The sequence below is a fragment of the Stegodyphus dumicola genome, chromosome 8 (assembly GCF_044657685.1).
Source record: "Stegodyphus dumicola isolate Sdum_Otavi_A_Nest chromosome 8, ASM4465768v1".
NCBI lineage: Eukaryota > Metazoa > Arthropoda > Arachnida > Araneae > Eresidae > Stegodyphus > Stegodyphus dumicola.
In genome coordinates, this window is record NC_140775.1 from 171,055,285 (window position 1) to 171,075,702 (window position 20,418).

Genomic DNA, 20,418 nt, shown 5'->3' on the forward strand with positions numbered 1-20,418 from the left:
CACCATCAAATTCAAATAAATCATTCCTTTTCAAATTACACATACACAATGGTGGACTTAAGATCTTGATCGGAGTTCTTCACGTAGAGGTGACGCTGAGCTGTACATCGTTGTATCACGCCTACGGGATGTTGGTCAAGAACAGGTTAACAGCTTATAATATAAAATTGAATTTTTAAGTGTACATATATTGTATGACAATGAGAAGGGGCAACTATCATTTTCTCTCCAGTTTGGCCATGAATTAATCAGGGAATCTTCGTTACTACTGAATTTGATATAAATGAAACTATGATTCACGAATCCAAGTACTCTGAAAAGCCTTATATGCAACAAAATTTTACTATCCAAGCATTTCTGGAAGAGACCTCAGTTTAGTACAAAAGAAAATGTTTCTCATTCATATTTAAAACTATATCAGTATTTTGTTTGTTAAAAATCATTTTCTCAAAAGAAATATTTAAAAGACTAATGAGATATTTCATTAATGATGATAATACTTCTAAAGAGAAATAATTTATTAAATTTCTGTGAAACAGGATTAAGAATAAAAAACACATATAAAAATTTACAAGTGAGTTTTATTTCAAAGCTGAAGCAAAGTATGTACAACTATCACCTGTAAAGCAGAAAATGTACTCTGTAATAATTGCAGCCTATATTTCTATACAGGTGCAAAAATCAGCAGCACATAGCTGCATTAATAAATAAATAACCAGATAACTAGACTTATAATAACAGTAATGCAATTGGACATTATTAAAAAAATTACATTGTTATTTAAAACATTATTGTTAAAACCCAAAATCAGTCAAAACCAATGTCATGATATTATAATACATCTCAATTTATAAATACAGGAATAATATTCTTCTACAAAAAACATGGTTATTACTGATTTTTGAAACAAAGCTCGTATTTTCAATTCTAAAAATAATTGCTTCTTAGTACTTGATAAAGCCTAAACATTTTAGCTTTGACTGATCATAGTATTTTGACAATAACATACAAAGAACTATATAATGAACTTAAATACCCAGTCTTTATTAATAAATTAAATTACAACTGAATGCCTTTCTTATGGAAGTGAAATTATTTAGCAAAAGTACTCACTTAACTAATGTTATAAAACTGATTGCATTTCAATGATATAAATTAAAAATTAATTTTTTATGCATTTATTTATCTGAATAAAAATAATTTATGTAAAAAGGGATATTCCTGATTATTTTAAACTAAACAGTTGTGCACCTATATAAAACAGATAATGAGACAAGACAAAAAAAGGACAAAATATTACTCTAGTTGCAATAAACTTTGAAATAAAAATATATTACTTAAATCCATAAAAACAAACACTGATTTTTTTAAATATACATTCTAACAACACATGCTGTTGAGAAAAGAAAACTCAGTGGGGGCAAACAGAATAGAATTTTGCACGCTGGAATAACAATCAATCAAACTTGCACTTCCACACATACAGACATAAATACATTCATAAATAATTTAATACATAACTTTCTTAAATAACAAATATTTTTGCATAAAGGCAGCAAATGCACCCCCAATGAGTAGAAATTCTTTTGATTAGAAATATTATTTATATCACTATAAACATAGAAGACATGAATTTAAAAATGAATATCATACAGTATGTATGTCATAAAATATACAGATCAGGAGTAGAAGTGAGTTTCATGAAATAGAAAAGTTGAAAATGATGAATTCTAATTACAAAGAAGAGAATAAATTTCTCTAATATTACATTTTTAATTGACATATAATTGGAATAGATTTATTCCTAAAGAACCACAAATAATTGGAATAAATTTATTCCCTTAATTTACAAACACAATGTACATAAGACTAAGAATACAAGATTTATACTTCAAATAGTAGATTTACACACAAATTAAAACAATTTTATTGTTCCCAAATAAAATTAGTAAAACAGAAGTGATCAAAAGATAGTCTAGACAGTATTACCTATTCACATAAAATGCCCTAATAATAATAATTAAAAAAAAAAAAAAAAAAACCAAGACTTTTGAAAATGCAATGCAATTTATTATTTTGTACATGAATTTTGAATATTATTATTACATAGCAAGATAGCACTACACCAAAACCAAATCTGTAAAACGATGGATTGAGCAAAATACATTTTGAGAAAAATCCAAATTATGCTGTCTATGCAATAGTTTTTCACATAATTATCTCATAACGTGTATATTTGCCTTTTAACATAAAACGGAATGAAGCTAATATAAGAACGTTTCTGTATTTTACAAGACTAACACAGAAAATGTAGGAAAGTAAAAACAGCAAAAAATGCAGATTTATGGTTTTGGCATTGTGCTGATAATAAATTTTTAAAGTAAATTATGTTAACTGATACAGTATTGTTACTTTATACAATTAATGATTAGTGACCTTTTTGAAGCAATTACATTTTTAATAGAAGTTCATGTACACTAATGCATATACTTTAATAAATATATATATATTACATTAACTTTCAAAGATAAAAACGTTTTAGAAATAGAAGTCTGATCTAAAATGATGTATGATCAGCAGGGATACAGAGAGAAAATACAACCTGTTTTACAAAACTCTACGGCACATTTTTATAGATGAAATATCTAACTAGAAGTGTAGCTCCTTACAAAATCATAAAATACATTAAACTAAAAATTATGACTGATATAAATTTTAAAATTTTGCATAAAAGAATATGTGCAAATATACTTAAAGAACAAAATATTTTTTATGTATTGAGATCTGTTTTTTATCAACTATCAACATGCTATGTTTGTCCTGAGGTATAACATAACAGCATATTTGAAGATAAGATTTGCTGCCTTATCACAGACACTAATGAAATAAGACAGGATACATACAAAAATACTGTTTTTGAATGCATCCACAGTAGCATCAAACATTATGATATAGATAAAAATGCCTAAAAAAATATAAATATCTCTTAACTATGGTATTAAAATAAAACTGCCAAGAGTTACAAAAGATGTTTAAATTTAATACATTACACATAAATTAAAATGTACAAAATTATAACTAAGAATTATTATTTTAACAGCAAAAATGACTACACACTTTTCAATTAATATAATGCAGAATTTAATATAAGGCAATTTAAGTGTTAACTTTCTATCATTTAGACATCCACCTCCTTAGCACCTCTATATAATAAATATATATTCAGATATTTTTAATATAATTAATTAGACTTTGAATACAGAAGAAAGAACCAAATACAGTGAAATTTCTCTCAAAAGCATATTTAAAATTTTCCAGTGTTACTAAATAGTTTCTTTTTAACTGTTACATTTCTACATGCCTATAACTATATTTCTAATACTTTATAAGTATCTGATGACAGTAATTAATTTTTTCCACCCCAGAATCTAGAAGCCATTTTAAAATATTCAATTATTTAATTGCCTAAATTACTAATATATGAACCTTACTACCAATGTCTACAGTGAACTATGGAGGGAGAAGGCAAGGCACTCGGCACTCAAAATGAAGTTATATTTATATAAAAGTGTAAAAATTTAACTGCAGGTATATATTGACTACAAGGCTTTGACATCTTATGACTAATTTTACATTTATTACTTTAATCTGGATATGGGCGGAGAAAACAAAGAACATGTTACACATTAAGGAGAAGATTAAAAGTGGTACTTTTATTGCACTGGTGAACATCAACAGAGTATTTTTTATTGTATGAGGATTCATAACCACAATGAACGCTTCAATGAATAACTTCAGAACGCTCACATCAAATTACAAACATATTTTAAATGGTGGTAAGTTTGACAGATTTAGATATAACTTTCATGTCATTTATGAATTCCTAAATAGACAAAGGATGAACATTTTTGTTATCTCTATATTTTCTTTATTGGATATACAAACTTGTTCATTATGCTGCCATCTAACAGAGATGAATGTAAGTTTTGAGGTTTATAAATAGAAATAAGCTTTAAGCTATACAACTTAATCACTGACATTTAAAAATTTGTAATTTTAAAGAGATAAAACAGTAAATACTAATTTTGAAAGAAATGATGGATTATAAATGTGTATTGCACAATTTTTCTGTGTTTATATGCACATTTATTTTTTCCTTTAATATATGTATATACTTTTTTGGTATAAACTCTACAAAATAGAGGTCAATGAAACAGACTTATTCATAAAAAAATTCAAGAGAATTTTCACTGTAAATGGAGAAATATACCATCCATATTAAAAAAGTTTTTAAATACAAAATAATGCTTTCAAATAAAAATATTGCTTACATAAGTAGGAATCTTCTTTTTCTATGTAAAATATGCTAATGTAAAATTTGAACAGTTTAATTGAAATACTAATAATGAACTGCCAAGACTCATAATGCAATGAAATTCATAAATCTTTTTCTACCTTGGGAATGAATACAAATGCATAATTAGCATTACATAACAAACCTTAGAAACTCAAATTTTAACAGAATTGTGCAAAAAGAAAAGTTTTGGCATGAAAAAGAATTGTGATTGAATAACGAATCAAATGTCTTCAGAAATGCAAATGTATATTTTAAGCATTGATCTTTATAAATTAAGCTACCTAAAAACAAAAGCTTTATATCATAGTAACTCCTAGTGCTCGCCTTGAATATTCATAAACTACATAACTAATGCTGACAGCTGGAGCAACTTTCATAAAATTTGGTGTAATACCACGATATAGTCCAGCAACACCTTCCCTTTGAATAATAGTTTTGAATAGTCCAACCATACTTGCACTTGAGTTCGAATCATTTGTTACAGCTAAAAATAAACAAAATCGCATTAAAAAAGTACAGATTAAATAATGATAAAAATTTAAAAAAACAAATTATTTTTAAACAGATAAAAAGTGAAATAATTATTTAAAAAAAATCAGCTATCATATTATTTTGATATTTTATGATCAATATTTTAATTTTATTAAGTGGCTGGTATTTATCACTTTTGATTTTTAAATGTTAAATGATGATCTCTCACTATACAAATTTAGTTCTAAAACACTGACTCTAATTATGATTGTAAAGTCACTACATTTTTATATAATATTTTACAAATCCTTCACCATACTGGCAATAATGTAAGACCTAAGTTTTACTCTTAAAAGGCACTCCTGAAAACACTCATCTTGCAAACCCAATTTAACATAAAAATATATTATTTATCCTGGATCCTTTTAACTTTTATTTAAAAAAAAAAAAAAAAAAAGGAAAAAACTACTACTACTACTAACATCTTAATTAGGTGTTCATTGTTTTTAATAATTCTGTATCCTGGTAAAACAAAAATTACTATTATTACTTTCAGAATTTGAACTCAGGCTTGCTGCATTATTGGTTTTCATGGTTCCCCTTACGCATAATGTGAATACGAGCTAGTTGCCCTTAGAAAGTGAAACAATCCCTCTCTTAGGCAGACAGACCATGTGAGCTTTGCCATAGTCCAATAAACATGACCACATGCAGACACTGAATTATTTGGTGATCCAGTGAAATAAAAGCACAGAAGTGAAATAAAGAAAAATAAATTCTGAATCATTTAATAAACAGTGTAACTTTGCATGTGGTGATAATTTATGATGAAATAACAGAATTGCAAGTCCCCCCTACCCTTATTATTCGTTACTTCTATTTTCAACAGTTCATTTCAAATATAGATTTTAGATTTGTATCTTGAGTTTTTGAAGGATCAATTTTTAATTAGCAGCTACTTGTAATAGGTAAGCTTAAAACTGGTTTATGCTATAAAGTGGAGTTAGCATATAAAAATCAGATTGCAAATTTTTATAATTTTATTATTTTTCTATTTTTAAATACTTTTTTAACTTTTTGAAATTTTTATATTAAGCACTTCAAGGTGTTAAAAATGTAATCTACAATCTTCAGAATTTTTTTAAACTGCTTTATCTCAAGATGTGATAATTAGATCTTCAATCATATTTCTTACATAATAATTTCAAGATATCAGTCTGGCCACCTAATATGAAAAAATGATTTTTCTTGTGAAACAATGTTAAAAATGTTTTATATATGATTGATCCTCATTCACCAAAGAAAATAGCTAATGGGGAACCAAGCTCATGAACAGCTTTTGGTTTTACATGATTTTCTTCGTGACTGAAATAAAAATGAGCTAATTCTCTTTATAAAGTCTTTAATAGAATAATATCCTTTCCTCACCAAATAAATAAATAAATATATATATATATCTGAAAAATCTGCTGTATAGAATGACAATCTGAAAAGTTTAAGATTTTAAATTGCATCCAAAGGGGCATTTTTTAACGTTTTTGTGTGTTACCTTTATTTATTACATATCATGTTCTTTGCACTTAAACCATAAAATTCAGTTCAACAGCAATGTTGAAAAATAATTTTAAAAAATCTTTAGAATTTCTGATACACAGTTTCGCATGCTGGAGATAAAAAGGTTTTTCCCTCCTATTGGGTGTTGTCATTGCTCGCTTTTAAATCACTGTTAATCAAAAGTTCGTTAAAGTTTTACAAAATAAGAAATCGATAATAAAACAAATTCCAAATTTCAAATTTGGGCTTTCAGATGCCCATATCTGCAGCAGGATTATGTTGTTCAAAACTGGATGGCTCTAGGTACTGTTGTTTTATTACAATGCAAGAAACATACATACATTTACACATTCTTCATTACTTAATTTCTTCATACGTAATACAGGGCGATAGTATTTGGTGGCAACAATTTGAAAAGTGATACAGCCTTTTAAAGTTTTCAACTCAAAATCGCAAAACGAAAACAATAATCCTTCCGGGACAAAGCCCCTTTGGACTAATTATCGTAAACATACAACTATTTTGTACACTTTGTCAAAATATGTGAGTATTTTAAAGATAACCAGCTAAAAATTCAAGACTACATGAAACGAAGCTTATCAGCTTGCATAATATATATTCTTACGCAGGTAATTGCTCATTAAAATTTTAAAAAAAGTGACTGAAAATGATAGCAAAAAAATTTCTTTATATATTTTTTAAAATTTAAGTCTAAGCAAAAATGATATGATATAACTATGAAATTAAAATAATGAAAACCTTGTGGCATTACCTTGCGCTTGAAGCCGTGTTCTAACTAAAGCTAAAGGGTAACTAGCAATTTGTCCACATGAACTACTAGCTGTTCCACACCCTAGCAGTACTAATATGCCAGGATCTGTTTCTTCAGGATGCCTACGGATATAAGTTTTTTTTAAAGTCTGTAAGAAAAAATTTAATGAAGTTATCACTAAACACTGAAAAAAAATTTTATCACAAAAAAAAAAAAAAAAAAAAAAAAAAAAATCCTTATACAAACAAGCTACAAATTTTATGACAAAGCAAAAATATTTAAGATTACAATGATATACTTTATTAACTGTTTATAACAGAAAATGCCAAATTTCTTTTTTAGAAAAATAATAATCAAATTTCCCGTTCAAGAACACTTGGCATCTTCATGGACATTTTACAGACATTTTTTTCCAATTTTACAATTCAAATAATATAATAAAACAATACTGCATTTTTTTATGAATATCTAACATAAATAATGCTAAATACAAAAGCATCTTAAAATTATAAGGGCTGATTAAAAAGATTTAAGACAGGTTCTATCCAGACTTTATAGGTTTCCAGACTTTATACACAACAAACTCATTCAAGTTTTGTGAGTCCGATACATCAAAATTTGGAATTGTAATAAGGACAGTTATAGTCTACAATATTGGTTCACAATGAGTGTAAGTATGTAGGTATCACTCAAAATTCGGCAGTTTTTTAAAGTGCACTTTCTTCTTTTTATTTTGTAACTATTAATAAGGCGGTTCTATGATCGAATCTAACATTTAAATATGGTCTTTTCTGATCATATTCCATCATTCTAGCATGTGTTGCTGCAAAATTTTGCTTTCAGAGAAATGTTAAAGATGGAGAACCGAAAAGTTCATTTTTTTTGTCATGTTAAGCTCTTTTATTTCAGAGACTAAAAAAATGCTAGTCATACTGGTTGTAAAATTTGCACTGTATATGAATAAAGAGCTGTTTATGATTACACAGTTTGAAGGTGATTTGAGAGGTGCAGAAATTTCAGCCTTGAAGATGATGCTCACTCTGGAAGACCATCTTCTCTAAACCCACTCTGGAAGACCATCTTCTCTAAACCAAGTACTCTTTACATACAGAAATGAAAATCATTGTGGATAAAGTGTTAAAAGAGATATTACAAAATGATCTATTTCATGTCTCTGAAAGATACATTAAACCCTTGCCAAACATAGGCTTGCGGAACAAATTGTCACTATTTAATTTGAACAATGCGAGAAATTCAATTATACGCAATATGCTTCAGAGTGCTGTCATGTTGTGTAGTCCTCCTCAATGATTGGAGGCCAAATGGTAAAGTCGCTGAACACTGGTAATTTGATCCGAGGTTCGAATCCCGCGAACGGGCTGGCTGCATGGGGGTTTTCCCCATGTGTAACGTGTATACCCCTTAGAAAGGCGTCCACAAAGCATCCCTCCCCTTAGGCAGATAGCCCTAGTGTGCTTTGCCATAATTAAATAAACCAAACCAAAACTAATGATTGGATTGAAAATTCATTTATTAAAAATGTCAAACATTACTTAGAGCACTTAAAACTTAAGCTTTACAGCTCTCCTAATTCTCAATATTGCTGTAAAACATGGTGCTGAAGCACACACAACAAAGCATCCAAATCTATTTCTTCCACCAACACCACTTCCTTAATCTAACCAACAGATCAAGGAATTATAAAAACATTCAAAGCTATCATTCTAACATTCAAAGCTAAAGTGTGTGTATTTAATTATGGCAAAGCACACTAAGGCTATCTGCCTAAGGGGAGGGATGCCTTCGTGGAGGACTTTCTAAGGGAAACTGGCTCGTATACACGTTACACATGGGGAAAACCACGAAAACACATGTGCAGCCAGCCCGTTCGCGGGATTCGAACCTCGGACCGAACTACCAGTGTTCAGCGACTTTACCGCTCGGCCGCTGGTGGGCCCAAAGCCTATTATGTACAGCATGTTTTCATCTCAGCAAATAAAGCACCAGATGAAGGAAAGCATGGCACACTAATGGCATTTTGGAAGTAATTCGACTTTGCATAGAAATGATTAAACTTGCACGGAAACAAGTGTAATTTATCAACAATGAATGCTTGCTGACATCAGCTCTGGTTAGAGGTTATCAATAATTGTAAAGGAATCCCATTGATTGAAAATGAAGCCAAGGAAAAATTACAAACTGTAAAGCAATAGGCAGCAAAGCATTTTTAGACATGGAAGAATGAGAAATCAATGAATTAACCGAGAATGACAACTGTGATATGACAAATCAAGAATAGGATGATCTTATAACACTAGCTGATGGTTTCACTATCACTGCTTTCATTGCTGATGGTGAAAGCAGTGATAGTGATTTCACTATCACTGCTATCACCATCACGGAAGTTCAAGTTAAAGAACCTTTGACATCAAGAAGTTCAACAAACTTTCGAAAAAAGGCACAAGTTCAATTTTGTAATGGAGATCGACCCAGATGAAGGAAGAAAAAGATACTTTGCAAGAGATATTGCAAAACTTTGAGTTCCTTTAAATATTTAATGAGTTGCATGAAACATGGTCCCAAGCAAAAATTAACAGTTATTTAACAAAAATTATTGTATCGCATACCTATTCATTAAACAGTAACAGAAATCCTTTCAATTAACATCTGTTTCATTTTCTGTTTTATTACTGTAATATTTAGGTTTGTATAAATTACATATACTTTTTTAAGCTGAACTACATTTAACTCATTTTCCCCATAGAGAGTTAACTTTGTGAAATGTGATTTTGCTGTATGCACAATGTGTTAAGACGTAAACCCCACGTTTGGCTTGCAAGAGTTTACTGTAGTGTATTTCAAGATGAAGGAAATTTTATATCAACCTATGTAAGACTATACAGCTTTCTTTAAATCAAAGTGTCTTATAAATATAAGAATGTAAAGAGTATGAATGCAAAAAACTAATGCTATATCAAATACTAGCAACTGCACAAAGATTACATTATATCATATCATAATGATTCTTAACAGTAGTCCAAAGGTAATGCTTACAGTTGAGTTCCATAGTTCTGTTCCTTTTACTTTCATCATAACATAATTAATTACATTAAAAAAATACAGCTCTTAAGCTCACCTCATATATTGCAAGATCAATGCCTGCATATGGTATGATGCCTAATAAATTTGGAACATAACCTCTGTAGAAACTACGTAAGCCTTCCTTTCTGTAAATTTTGCAAGTTGCATCCCAGATGCTTTTGTACTGTCCTGTTTTCCTTAGTGCAAGTCTTGTTTTCAAAACCTAAGAGGTAATTAATTACATATCCATAAGTCCTTACATGCTAAATCATGAACATTTTCACTGAACCGTTTACTTGATATTACAGCTTAAAAAATATATATATATAACCATGCTTCAACCCATACAAAAATTGGGGAACATACAAGAGGGGGGATTTAATGGCATATAAAATGCTTTCATATTACATACAAAAAAGGGGAGAAAGAAACTGAATGTAGTTCATTTAAAAAGAACATGAAAAATGTTCATTTGCTTTTTTTTTTTTTTTTTTTTTTTTTGTGTGTGTGTGTGTGTGTGTGTGTGTGTGTGTGTGTGTAGCACTGTCAAGCAATGGTTGAATACATAAATGGTTTCATCTTGGGTTCAATTCATAACAGAGAAATGTGTCAAATGTACGCATATTTGGACTTATTTCAAAACGTAGCATTACATTCAGTTTATATGTATTTTATTTAATTAAAAACAACAAAATAAATTTAATTTAATTAATATAACTTTCTTAATCTCTTTAACATTCAACATTTAATATTAACATATGTCACAAGGAATGAAGAAACTTTCGCAATATCACCCTTTAAATAGTGGTAAAGTAATAGTGTAAGTAAGTGTGTAAGTAAAATGACGTAAAAAATATTCTTACAATGTAAAATATGCCCTACAAAAAGCTCAAATCAATTGTTTTTAAAACAGCAAACAATATTTACTTGTTCATATACACAATATATAAACCTCAAACAAAAATCAGGGGACATTTTTTAACAGTACGATATACTATTTAATTATGTACGCATATGATATCTAAACTATACAAGATTTGCAAAGGCTCTAATTCTATACCAATACAATTTTCCTGATATACAAACTAGAAGAAAATCATAAGAAATATCTTGTTACACTTAAAAATGATACCTAATATTATCATGTAATATTAAATCTTTATTCCTCAAACTTAATAAAACAAAAAGAAATGAAGAGAAGACTGCAATCATTAGTTGCTACAGAACTTTATTTTTGTTGTTATACTTTATTTTTGAATAAGATGGTAAGAAACAGTAAGATAGTTTAGTTAGAGTCAACTCCCAATTAGCCAGGAAAATTTTAGGAACATTCACAGTTAACTCAAAATCATGGTTAATCTGAGTGTAATTAATTTGATTATTTAAACTAATCATCAAAACAAAAAGAGTACATTGTAAGTAATGAAAGAATAAACATTATTAGAAATGAAAAGACTCAGCTATAAATGGCATTAAAGAACAATATTTACAGGTGACAGGCAGCGGAGACTCCTGATAGCTATTAGGGATTAGCAGAAATTATTTCCGCCGTTCCATCAGGTGTTTATTGCAACAAAAATAATTTTGAAATGGCCAGATAATGGCTGAGAGTAACATAAATGATATATTACACGATTTTTTTTCCCCAGTACATAATGAACAGTTTAGTCACATTTTTTTCAACTAAGCATGCATTTTTAGAGTATAATATATAATATAAAACTAATCAAACTAATATTAATATTACAATTAAACTGAAATAAATTAAAATTTAAAAAAATTAAACTAAAATTTTGTTGTGTTAAAAATGTTGCTCAGTGAGGGTCTGTGATTTGACTAATGCTATTGACAGATATCTTGCCTCATTGCAACTATGAATTTTATCATTTTGCAGATTTTATTTTCATTCTGTTGGTGATTATAACCCTTTATATAACATTACAAGAACAATATTTACAAAGAATTTTAAACAATATCACTGAGTTCAAAACTTCATACAAAAGTTAAAACTTTTTGCTTTTCGGAACAGTTCATCTGGCAGACATCTGCTCTCACTGCTGTTATCACACGTATTTTTTTAAAAAAATTTTCAGACAGTTTTGTTTTATGCTGACTGTTTGTGATGATAATTTTCTCACCATTTTTCAATAAATAAACTTAACTATTTTTTGACAGATCTGTTTAATTTAACCTTGGTTAATGGATAGCTGATAATATATGATATTAGAAATAACTTTTATTAATTATATTAATGGCCTAGATGTTAAAAAAATTTATTGACAGAAAAATGAAAATATTAAAAATATATTAAAGTTTTATTCAAAACTGAACATACTGCTTTTAAACAGTTCACTTTATTAGGCAAATAAATTATGCATTATTGGATGCAATCAAAACAATACTGAAAGATTCTTTTACTGTTTTAAAAAACTTAGCCTACTTACTTCTAAAGGATAAATCACAGTTTGAGAAATGCCACCAGCAAGGGATCCTGCAGCAAACCTTTCATAGATTCCCAGCTCCCGACCAGAATCACCTCGTATTAGTCTTTTAGCCTACAATTTAAGCACATTTTTATTAAAATTTTGTAACATTTTGTAAAATCTGTAATAACTGTTGCACAATCAGTTTTTGTAACTTAATTTTGTGAACATCTATATTCTTTTAAACAAAATATATCATATTTTTTCACTACTAACAAGCAGCCTTTATTTTTAGAAATGGAAACAAAACTGATTTAAAGGAAATCAAGAAACATAAAATGCTAAAGTGTTTTTAATCAAAACTTTTCTTCCAACAGAATTTAATTTATTAATAAGAATAGTATATATTTATTAACATGTACATTATTACAAACATGTAAAAATGAAATCATTGTCTGTTAAAGTGTTAAAAAATAAAATAATTAATAATGCCTTAAAGTGCAATATATTTCAAAGTACTTTCCTTTGTTGTTATTGTTGTCTTGTCTATAAATGTCATGGAAGAATAGTTGCCAGAACCTCAAGGAGATAGGATGTCTAACTTTCCTTTATGAAAGCGTATATTGCAAAATTTATATATATACCATGTTATACTGGGTATTTTCTTGATGAAGCACACATAACATTGTTGCAATGTATTTTTCTTTTTTCTAGTTCAACGATGGTGTCGTGAACATCATTGTGAGTTTAAGAGAAAATAATGAGCGGTTTGTTAAAATTTAGATCAGATGAAAGATCTTTTAATATATAGCATTTTAATACTATTTAGCACAGTGTAATAGGTTCATTTTACAACACGCGATATCCACAAAAATGATCGTTACAACAGAATGTGTCCATCCATCTTTTTGAACAACAATCTGTCTCGTTGCCATTCCGTAACAGAGAATCTTACCTCTCATGAAGTTTGATAGTGGCCTAACATTTGGGTCCTAATGATTATTTCCTCATGTCTATGGAAAGTCTCCCTTAGATAAGCACTTTGTTCCTTTCCTAATGCTAGATGTTGACTGTATATAGCAGTGCTCCGCAACCTTTTCTCACCTGCGACGCACAAAAAATCTTTCTGGAATTTCGTGGCACACCAAAGAGTTCCGAGTTATCAAGGAAGTGCCAAAAAAATTCAAATGCTGACACACTTACAATCACACACACAACCACACAACAGTGAAATATATAAAAACATTTAAAATAGACATTATTAAGGAAAAAAAATTGTCATTGTGTATTAAATACATGATAAAAAATTGCAAAATGTCAAATACATGTATTTGATTGCGGCACACCTATATCCTACTCATGGCACACTAGTGTGCCGTGGCACACCGGTTGCGGAGCACTGGTATATAGTATTGATGAAAGTCTTCAGGAAATAGGCACACTGCTGTATCAACTAAAAGAAACTGGCGCATCACAGCTTAACTGATAACGAATGAGTTTCTTGCTGTTACAGGACAACAGATCTCCTGAAAAACTGTAGCCAGATGTTTGGAGGAGAACTACATGCCCGTAGATCTGTTACACGTGAGCATAGCAATTAGACTGAACAGAACTGGGCTTGTATAATATTCTCAGATGAATGTAGCTTCTGTCTATCATCGATTTGTAGACGCCAACTTATCTGGCATGAGAGTGTACTGCTTACTGCCCAGAAAATATCCAGGGAAGGGAACTGATATTGGAAATGCAGTATCATAATTTTCATAATTTACGCCCCTACATGTGCTTGTAACTGGGACTATGACCGACCAACAATACTTTAATACAGATTTACTACCTCATATTTACGTTTTTAGTAGTGCTTTTGGTAATAAATATATTTTATTGCAGTGATAGTATGATAATATGATTTATAATATTTAGTGATAATATGATATTTATATTTTATCACACTATATATGCTACACTATCTAGAATGTCTTTTGTATTTATTCCCAAGTGACCTAAAAACTCTTCCAAGACTGGTGGATTGTCTACTGATGACCATCTTTCTTCAGAATCATCCATATCTGGACTTAAATCAAACCTGCTTGAAATTCTTGGTTAGAATATAGTCCTAGAATGTCGTATAATTTTGACATCACTAGAATCATCATCGGTAAGCTCTTTTTCACAGGAATAATTCAACACACTATCATCACAAAATTTTTCATCATTACATTCTATTCTAATGTGGTGCATTTTTTTAAAATTTACTGTAAAAAAGTCAAGTTATCATAAAAAAAATCACTTTGTCCTCCCCCCCAAAAAAAACACCAATAATTCATAGAAAATGAGCTTTTTTTTTGTCTCCTGCACTTTAATAACAATCTGCACAAAACGAGTTTACTCAGTTTCCACGTATTAATAACAATATACACAAAACAAAGTTTAGCCTTCCTACTTAAGATTTATTAAAAGAACATCATATGACCTGTATTATAAAAAAACTGCTAAAGAACAAGGGGACAATATTTCTTAATATTGTAATTATATGCCATATTTATTTCCCTAGTAAAAATAGAAAATATGAAAGCTTAGGAAACTAGAACAAATCATAAAGGAAAGGCCTTAATTGCATTCTTCAATAAATATTCAATCTACTTACTGTTCTATGGAAATGGCTAAATTTCATCTTGCATTATTTTTGTCGACATGAAAACGATCTAAGTAATAATAGATTAGTAGTCATTAGGGTTTTCTTTAGCAGGAAATGTGAAAAATGATCAATTCCTCACCAGGACTCAAACGTGGACTTCTCGAATATGTGCCGAATATGCTACTGTTACACCACAAAGGCATGCTGACAGAAGGAAGGAAAAATACCTTGTATATCCCCCTCTTAAAGGGCGACTGGGGATAAGGGGGCCCAATCACCAAATTCTGGTGGCGACGAATTATCATGCTCCCCTTTTTCCAGTTTGGGTGCCATTGCAGAGTCTTGTTCTTTTTGGGAGTATAAAATGTGGTCTCTACTGAAAACAAAATGGCAAATTCTCGCTATGTCTTGAAAAACAGATGACTGCTGATGAAGATCATAACCTTTTTATGCTAACAAAAATGAACAGAACAAGCACACACTCAGTGCTCAGAAAGCAACCCCCAATTGTGTCTAAGTAACTTGCACACAAAATAGTAAGTATAATCAGAATGAAGTAAATTTTAACTACAACTGGCTCCTTTAATCCAAATCAGGCTTATTGGTTGCACACAGCAAAATCAAGTCTAAAACATCAAATCAAAATCAATCTAAAGTTGCTAGCACAAATTTTCAGCTACACAGCTACTTGCAAACATGCAGCATAAATCTTGCTAGCGGCATAAACTCATTCTCAGTGTAATCTGCTCTACTCGCAACTAACTCTTCTACTGTGAACTCTTCAATTCTGCTACTTAAATACTCGAACTCATTGAGATTTTGCATATATGTCATTTAAATTTGCATTCTGGCAGGAAATTGAAATTAGAAAGAAAAGTTTCTTAAAATAAAAATAACTGATTAGTAAAAAATAAGGTCTTTAACAAAGAGCCGATCAATAATGTGATGGTTTGATTCATTTACTTAATTACAGGAATTTCTTAAGAGAAATTCAACGGAGGGGGAATTTCTTAAGAGAAATTCAATTTAAGGGAACAATTTTATGAGTTCTAACACTTAAACTGCAAGCAAGAACAATTTAAGCTATGAGATAATTCAGCTCATTGCAGAAACTAATCATTAACTGCAATGCCAAATTAAAGCAGATTTTAATATTAGGAAGATTAGTACACACAGATTGAATTTTGAGTTTTCAGCTAAATTATAAACATACAGTTATGCAATTTACACTATACCTAAGAAATTATGCAGTAATATTTTTCTTTCTTCTTAATTTCCTTTACAAAAAGCAGTAAAATGAGGGGGCAGTGAATCAACTAAAGAAAATCTGACAGCCACATATCTCATCAGAGATGAAAACATTTGATAAAGTATACAAGTACAATATGGATTTTCCTCTGTAAATGCACTGATACATCGTAAGTGCACTTCATACACACTTTCTGTAATTCTGACATGTACGAATTATATTTTTAGGCAAAATTAATCTGCATGAGATTAAACATAACAGAAGTTAATCAGCTGTAAAATTAGGCTAAACTTCAGAAAAGTATAAACTTTTTAAAAATGCTTTATGCATTTCATAATAATTTGATACTGGTTTCTTTATTTTCAGTGAGTAATCCTATTTGCATATTTCTAGTTATTTCACTAAATAATATCAAAAAAGAAAATTAATGCATTTGAATGTTTTCCCTTTTAAGGAAAAAATATTCATCAGATTTTCACAAAATACATTTTTAAGTTGTATATTAAAATCGATGCCAATCTACAGATGAATTGTTTAAATTTGAAAAATGGACAACTCCTACTTTTACTTTAAGAAATAATTGTTAACATCAAGAGGCCATTTTACTGTTAAAGCTAAACCACTTGACACTTTTTTTTTTTTTTTTTGTTGTTGTTGTTGTTGTTGTTATTGTTGTTTGTTTTGCTTAGGCGCATTTCCTACATTGTCAGTTTGGTTTGCTTCTTTCATGGCAATAATTGTCTTTATAAATCATCGCTCATGCTTAAACCCATGTTTTTCATCTTAAAAAAAAAAATAAATAAATAAATAAAATAATAATTTGATTTTTTTTTTAACTGCGGTTTTGTATTTGAGGATAGGAATATTTCACAATAAATCATTCATCTCATTTCGTTGATTCAGATATCAAGTGTCATATTTAATCTGTTAAGTGCGTGTGGAGTAGCACAAAATGGCATAACAAATACCAAAAAGTCACTGCCTGCCAACATGTAGTCAATCCAATTTAACTGAATTTATGTACTATCGCACATGCAGGCAACCAGAAGAACTAAAGGAGAAATGCCCTCTGCTACGCTGAATCCCATTTTTAATTTTATGCTTGTTGTTTAGTCTAAAATTATTTTTTTAGTTCAATGTTTATTAATTACTATAATTTTTATTTTAGCTTTGCAACAATGACAGCAGCAGTACCTGTTCAGTCTGCTATCTCAGAGGCAAACACTTTGCAGATGGTGTCAATGTTCAAGATGCAGTCCTAATGCAGCAAGCCAAAGAATTTTATGCAGCTGGTATTGTTGTGTTAAATATTAGAGTAAAGGTATAAATAATTATGAAGATTAAATTGGGAATAAAAATAGTTTTCAAGTGAGTATCTTGCTAGGTTATTCAGTAATTGTCTTCGGTAATTTTCTTACTGACTTCACTTAAATATATATGTATACTTTTTTCTTTTTGGATGGAATGGGTTTTGGGGTTGAAACTAACCAAAATCCTGTAACAAAAACTGAGCAAAGAAAGGGGAAAATACTTGAAATAAACAAAAAAGGGGAAAGGAGACTTGTTTACTACAAAGTCAAAATTATGGAGAAAGAAATAAGCCAAAATCTGCCAACAAGGTATTGACAGATTTTAGTTAATTTCCTTTCCCACAATTTTGACTCTATATTAAAGAAGTCCCTCCCAAATTTTCTCTTTTACGGTATGACGTTAACAGAAAAGTACCCACTAATATATATATATTTTTAAATAAGAACTCGTACCTGTTCATAAGCCATAAATTTTAATGCACTTTCTGGAGCAATTTTCAAAACATTAATGCCATTCCCCCTCCATAATGAACTCACACCACCTTCTCTTAGCATATGCCTCAGGCAGGCTGATATAGAACCAAATTCAGCTCCTGATACCTAAAAGGATTATGATGGATTTATAAATAACAGAAGATGCAGAATAATATGAATTAACAAACAAATTTTAACAGCTGGGATAAACAATATAAGGATAAGTCTCTCAAGGCTAAACATATAAAATAATAACAACTCACATAGTATTAATTTAAACCAAATACATTCTTTTATATTTTAGAATGAAAATAATTGTACATACAAACTTGAAATAAAATGACTGATAGCTCACTTACTTGAAGTAAAATGACAAAGGAAAATTTTTGAAGTAAAATGTATTCTAAGGGTGAAGTTTAGCCTTAAATCTATTCAAGCACCTAATTAATAATATTCAGCAACTCCAGCAGTAAAAAGTTATATTATTACATTAAATCCATGACAAATGAGAAAAATGAAGCTCAAGTATTTATTTAATAATTGAATAATTATGACTAACAGTTTTGAAAATTTATGAACTACAACAAATAACCAAATTAAAATTAACGTTTTAGTTTTTTTTTTTAAGTACATTTTTATGTTTGAATAAGAACACTCAGAATAGGTCTGCTTAGCAACTATATTATACTAGTAAGCTCCCTGATTTTCTAACTAAATGAACAACCGAATGTGTGAAACTTTCCATGTTATGAACTGCATGGGAATGAAAATGGAAAAGTTAAAAAATAGAGAATAAATCCGACTTTAAAATTTGTATACATATTTTTAGACTTTGTGATAAGCTTAAATGAAATTAAATAATAAATAAAGGATTCAATGAAGGTGGATAAATTATTTTATTGCTTTATTTTACAACACAACTGAAACTTTATGCAACAATGAGCAATAAAGGTAATAAAGCAAATCAACTCATGAAGTTAATTAAAATCTTCCCTTTACATAATGTTTTGGGTAAAAACGTTGTTAAACTTTAATAAATATTGATCAGCTGAGCCATGCCACACACATTTTTTTTTTTTTTTTCCTTTTATAATAAAAGCTATGGAACACACACACCTAACAAATCTCAGGAGCAAAAACCAACTGAAATCAGTACACCCGGGAATATAACAGCATTTTTAATGCTTGGAGTCCTTAATGGTAAAATACAGACAATTTAAGAATAAAAGAATGGAAGAATGGATTGAACAAGGAAAAATACTTTATTATACAATTTGAAATATATGATTGTGATTTTAAATCTATAAGTATATGTTCATATGCATATAAATGTTGAAACTAAAGGTTTTGAAAGTTATTTATATGTGATTTTTTTAGCCCAAAACAGCATTAACTCAAATGGGCTATTAGTCTCGAAATAGTATTTTGTGGCATATCACTTTAAAACACTGAATTACATTTCAAGTAGTTATAATAAACTAGTATTGCCCTGTATTACTTTTAAAAAAATTAAATAATGAAGAATCTACATGAATGTGTGGGATCTTTCACTGTAAAAAAACAACGGTACCTAGGGCCATCAGATTTTGAATGAAGTAGTCCTACACTCAAACATGTACACATGGAAGACCAATTTTGAATTTTAACATTTCATAGTCTGTAAAACTTTAACGAATTTTTAACAGACTCAACAATTTAAAAGCGAGCAGTGGCAATACTGTACAGATTAAAACGTTGTTATCTCCAGCACACGAGACTGTATACTGGAAATTCTAAAGATATGCTGTTTTTAAATATTTTGTGATTTTTCTATTCAAATTAATTTTATGTGGCTTGAGTGTGAAGAACATGATATTTAACTAATAAACTTTACACACAAAATATTAATAGTAAAAAGACCAGAAAAAAAAGTTTTGCAAACCGTCTTACTAAGAAAATTGTATACTGATATGATAAACCGAGAAAAGACCGAGGGGGGGGGGGGGGAAGAAGAAGAAAAATTTATGCCTCATCAGAAATTCTAAACACATGCTGTTAAAATTTTTGCAATTTTGCTGTCGAACTGTATATGGCATAAGTATGAAGAAAA

The 20,418-nt window shown here is 29.4% G+C and overlaps 1 protein-coding gene across 2 annotated transcripts in view; it reads right to left on the reverse strand.

The window, feature by feature from the left end:
* Positions 1-563: 563 nt before the first annotated feature.
* Positions 564-20,418, reverse strand: part of SCaMC (Short Calcium-binding Mitochondrial Carrier) — a 66,053-nt gene continuing 46,198 nt past the window's right edge. Inside the window, exons 6-10 of one of the 2 annotated variants that reach the window (XM_035357210.2) lie at positions 18,309-18,455; positions 12,680-12,790; positions 10,291-10,458; positions 7,155-7,302; positions 564-4,841 (exon numbers count right to left, since the gene is read on the reverse strand). In XM_035357210.2, coding sequence (XP_035213101.1) covers positions 4,654-4,841; positions 7,155-7,302; positions 10,291-10,458; positions 12,680-12,790; positions 18,309-18,455 — 762 coding nt within the window. In that variant the 3' untranslated portion in view covers positions 564-4,653. Of the gene's footprint in view, positions 4,842-7,154; positions 7,303-10,290; positions 10,459-12,679; positions 12,791-18,308; positions 18,456-20,418 lie in introns of those variants that run through there. The other variant, XM_085822739.1, reaches the window with a different exon arrangement.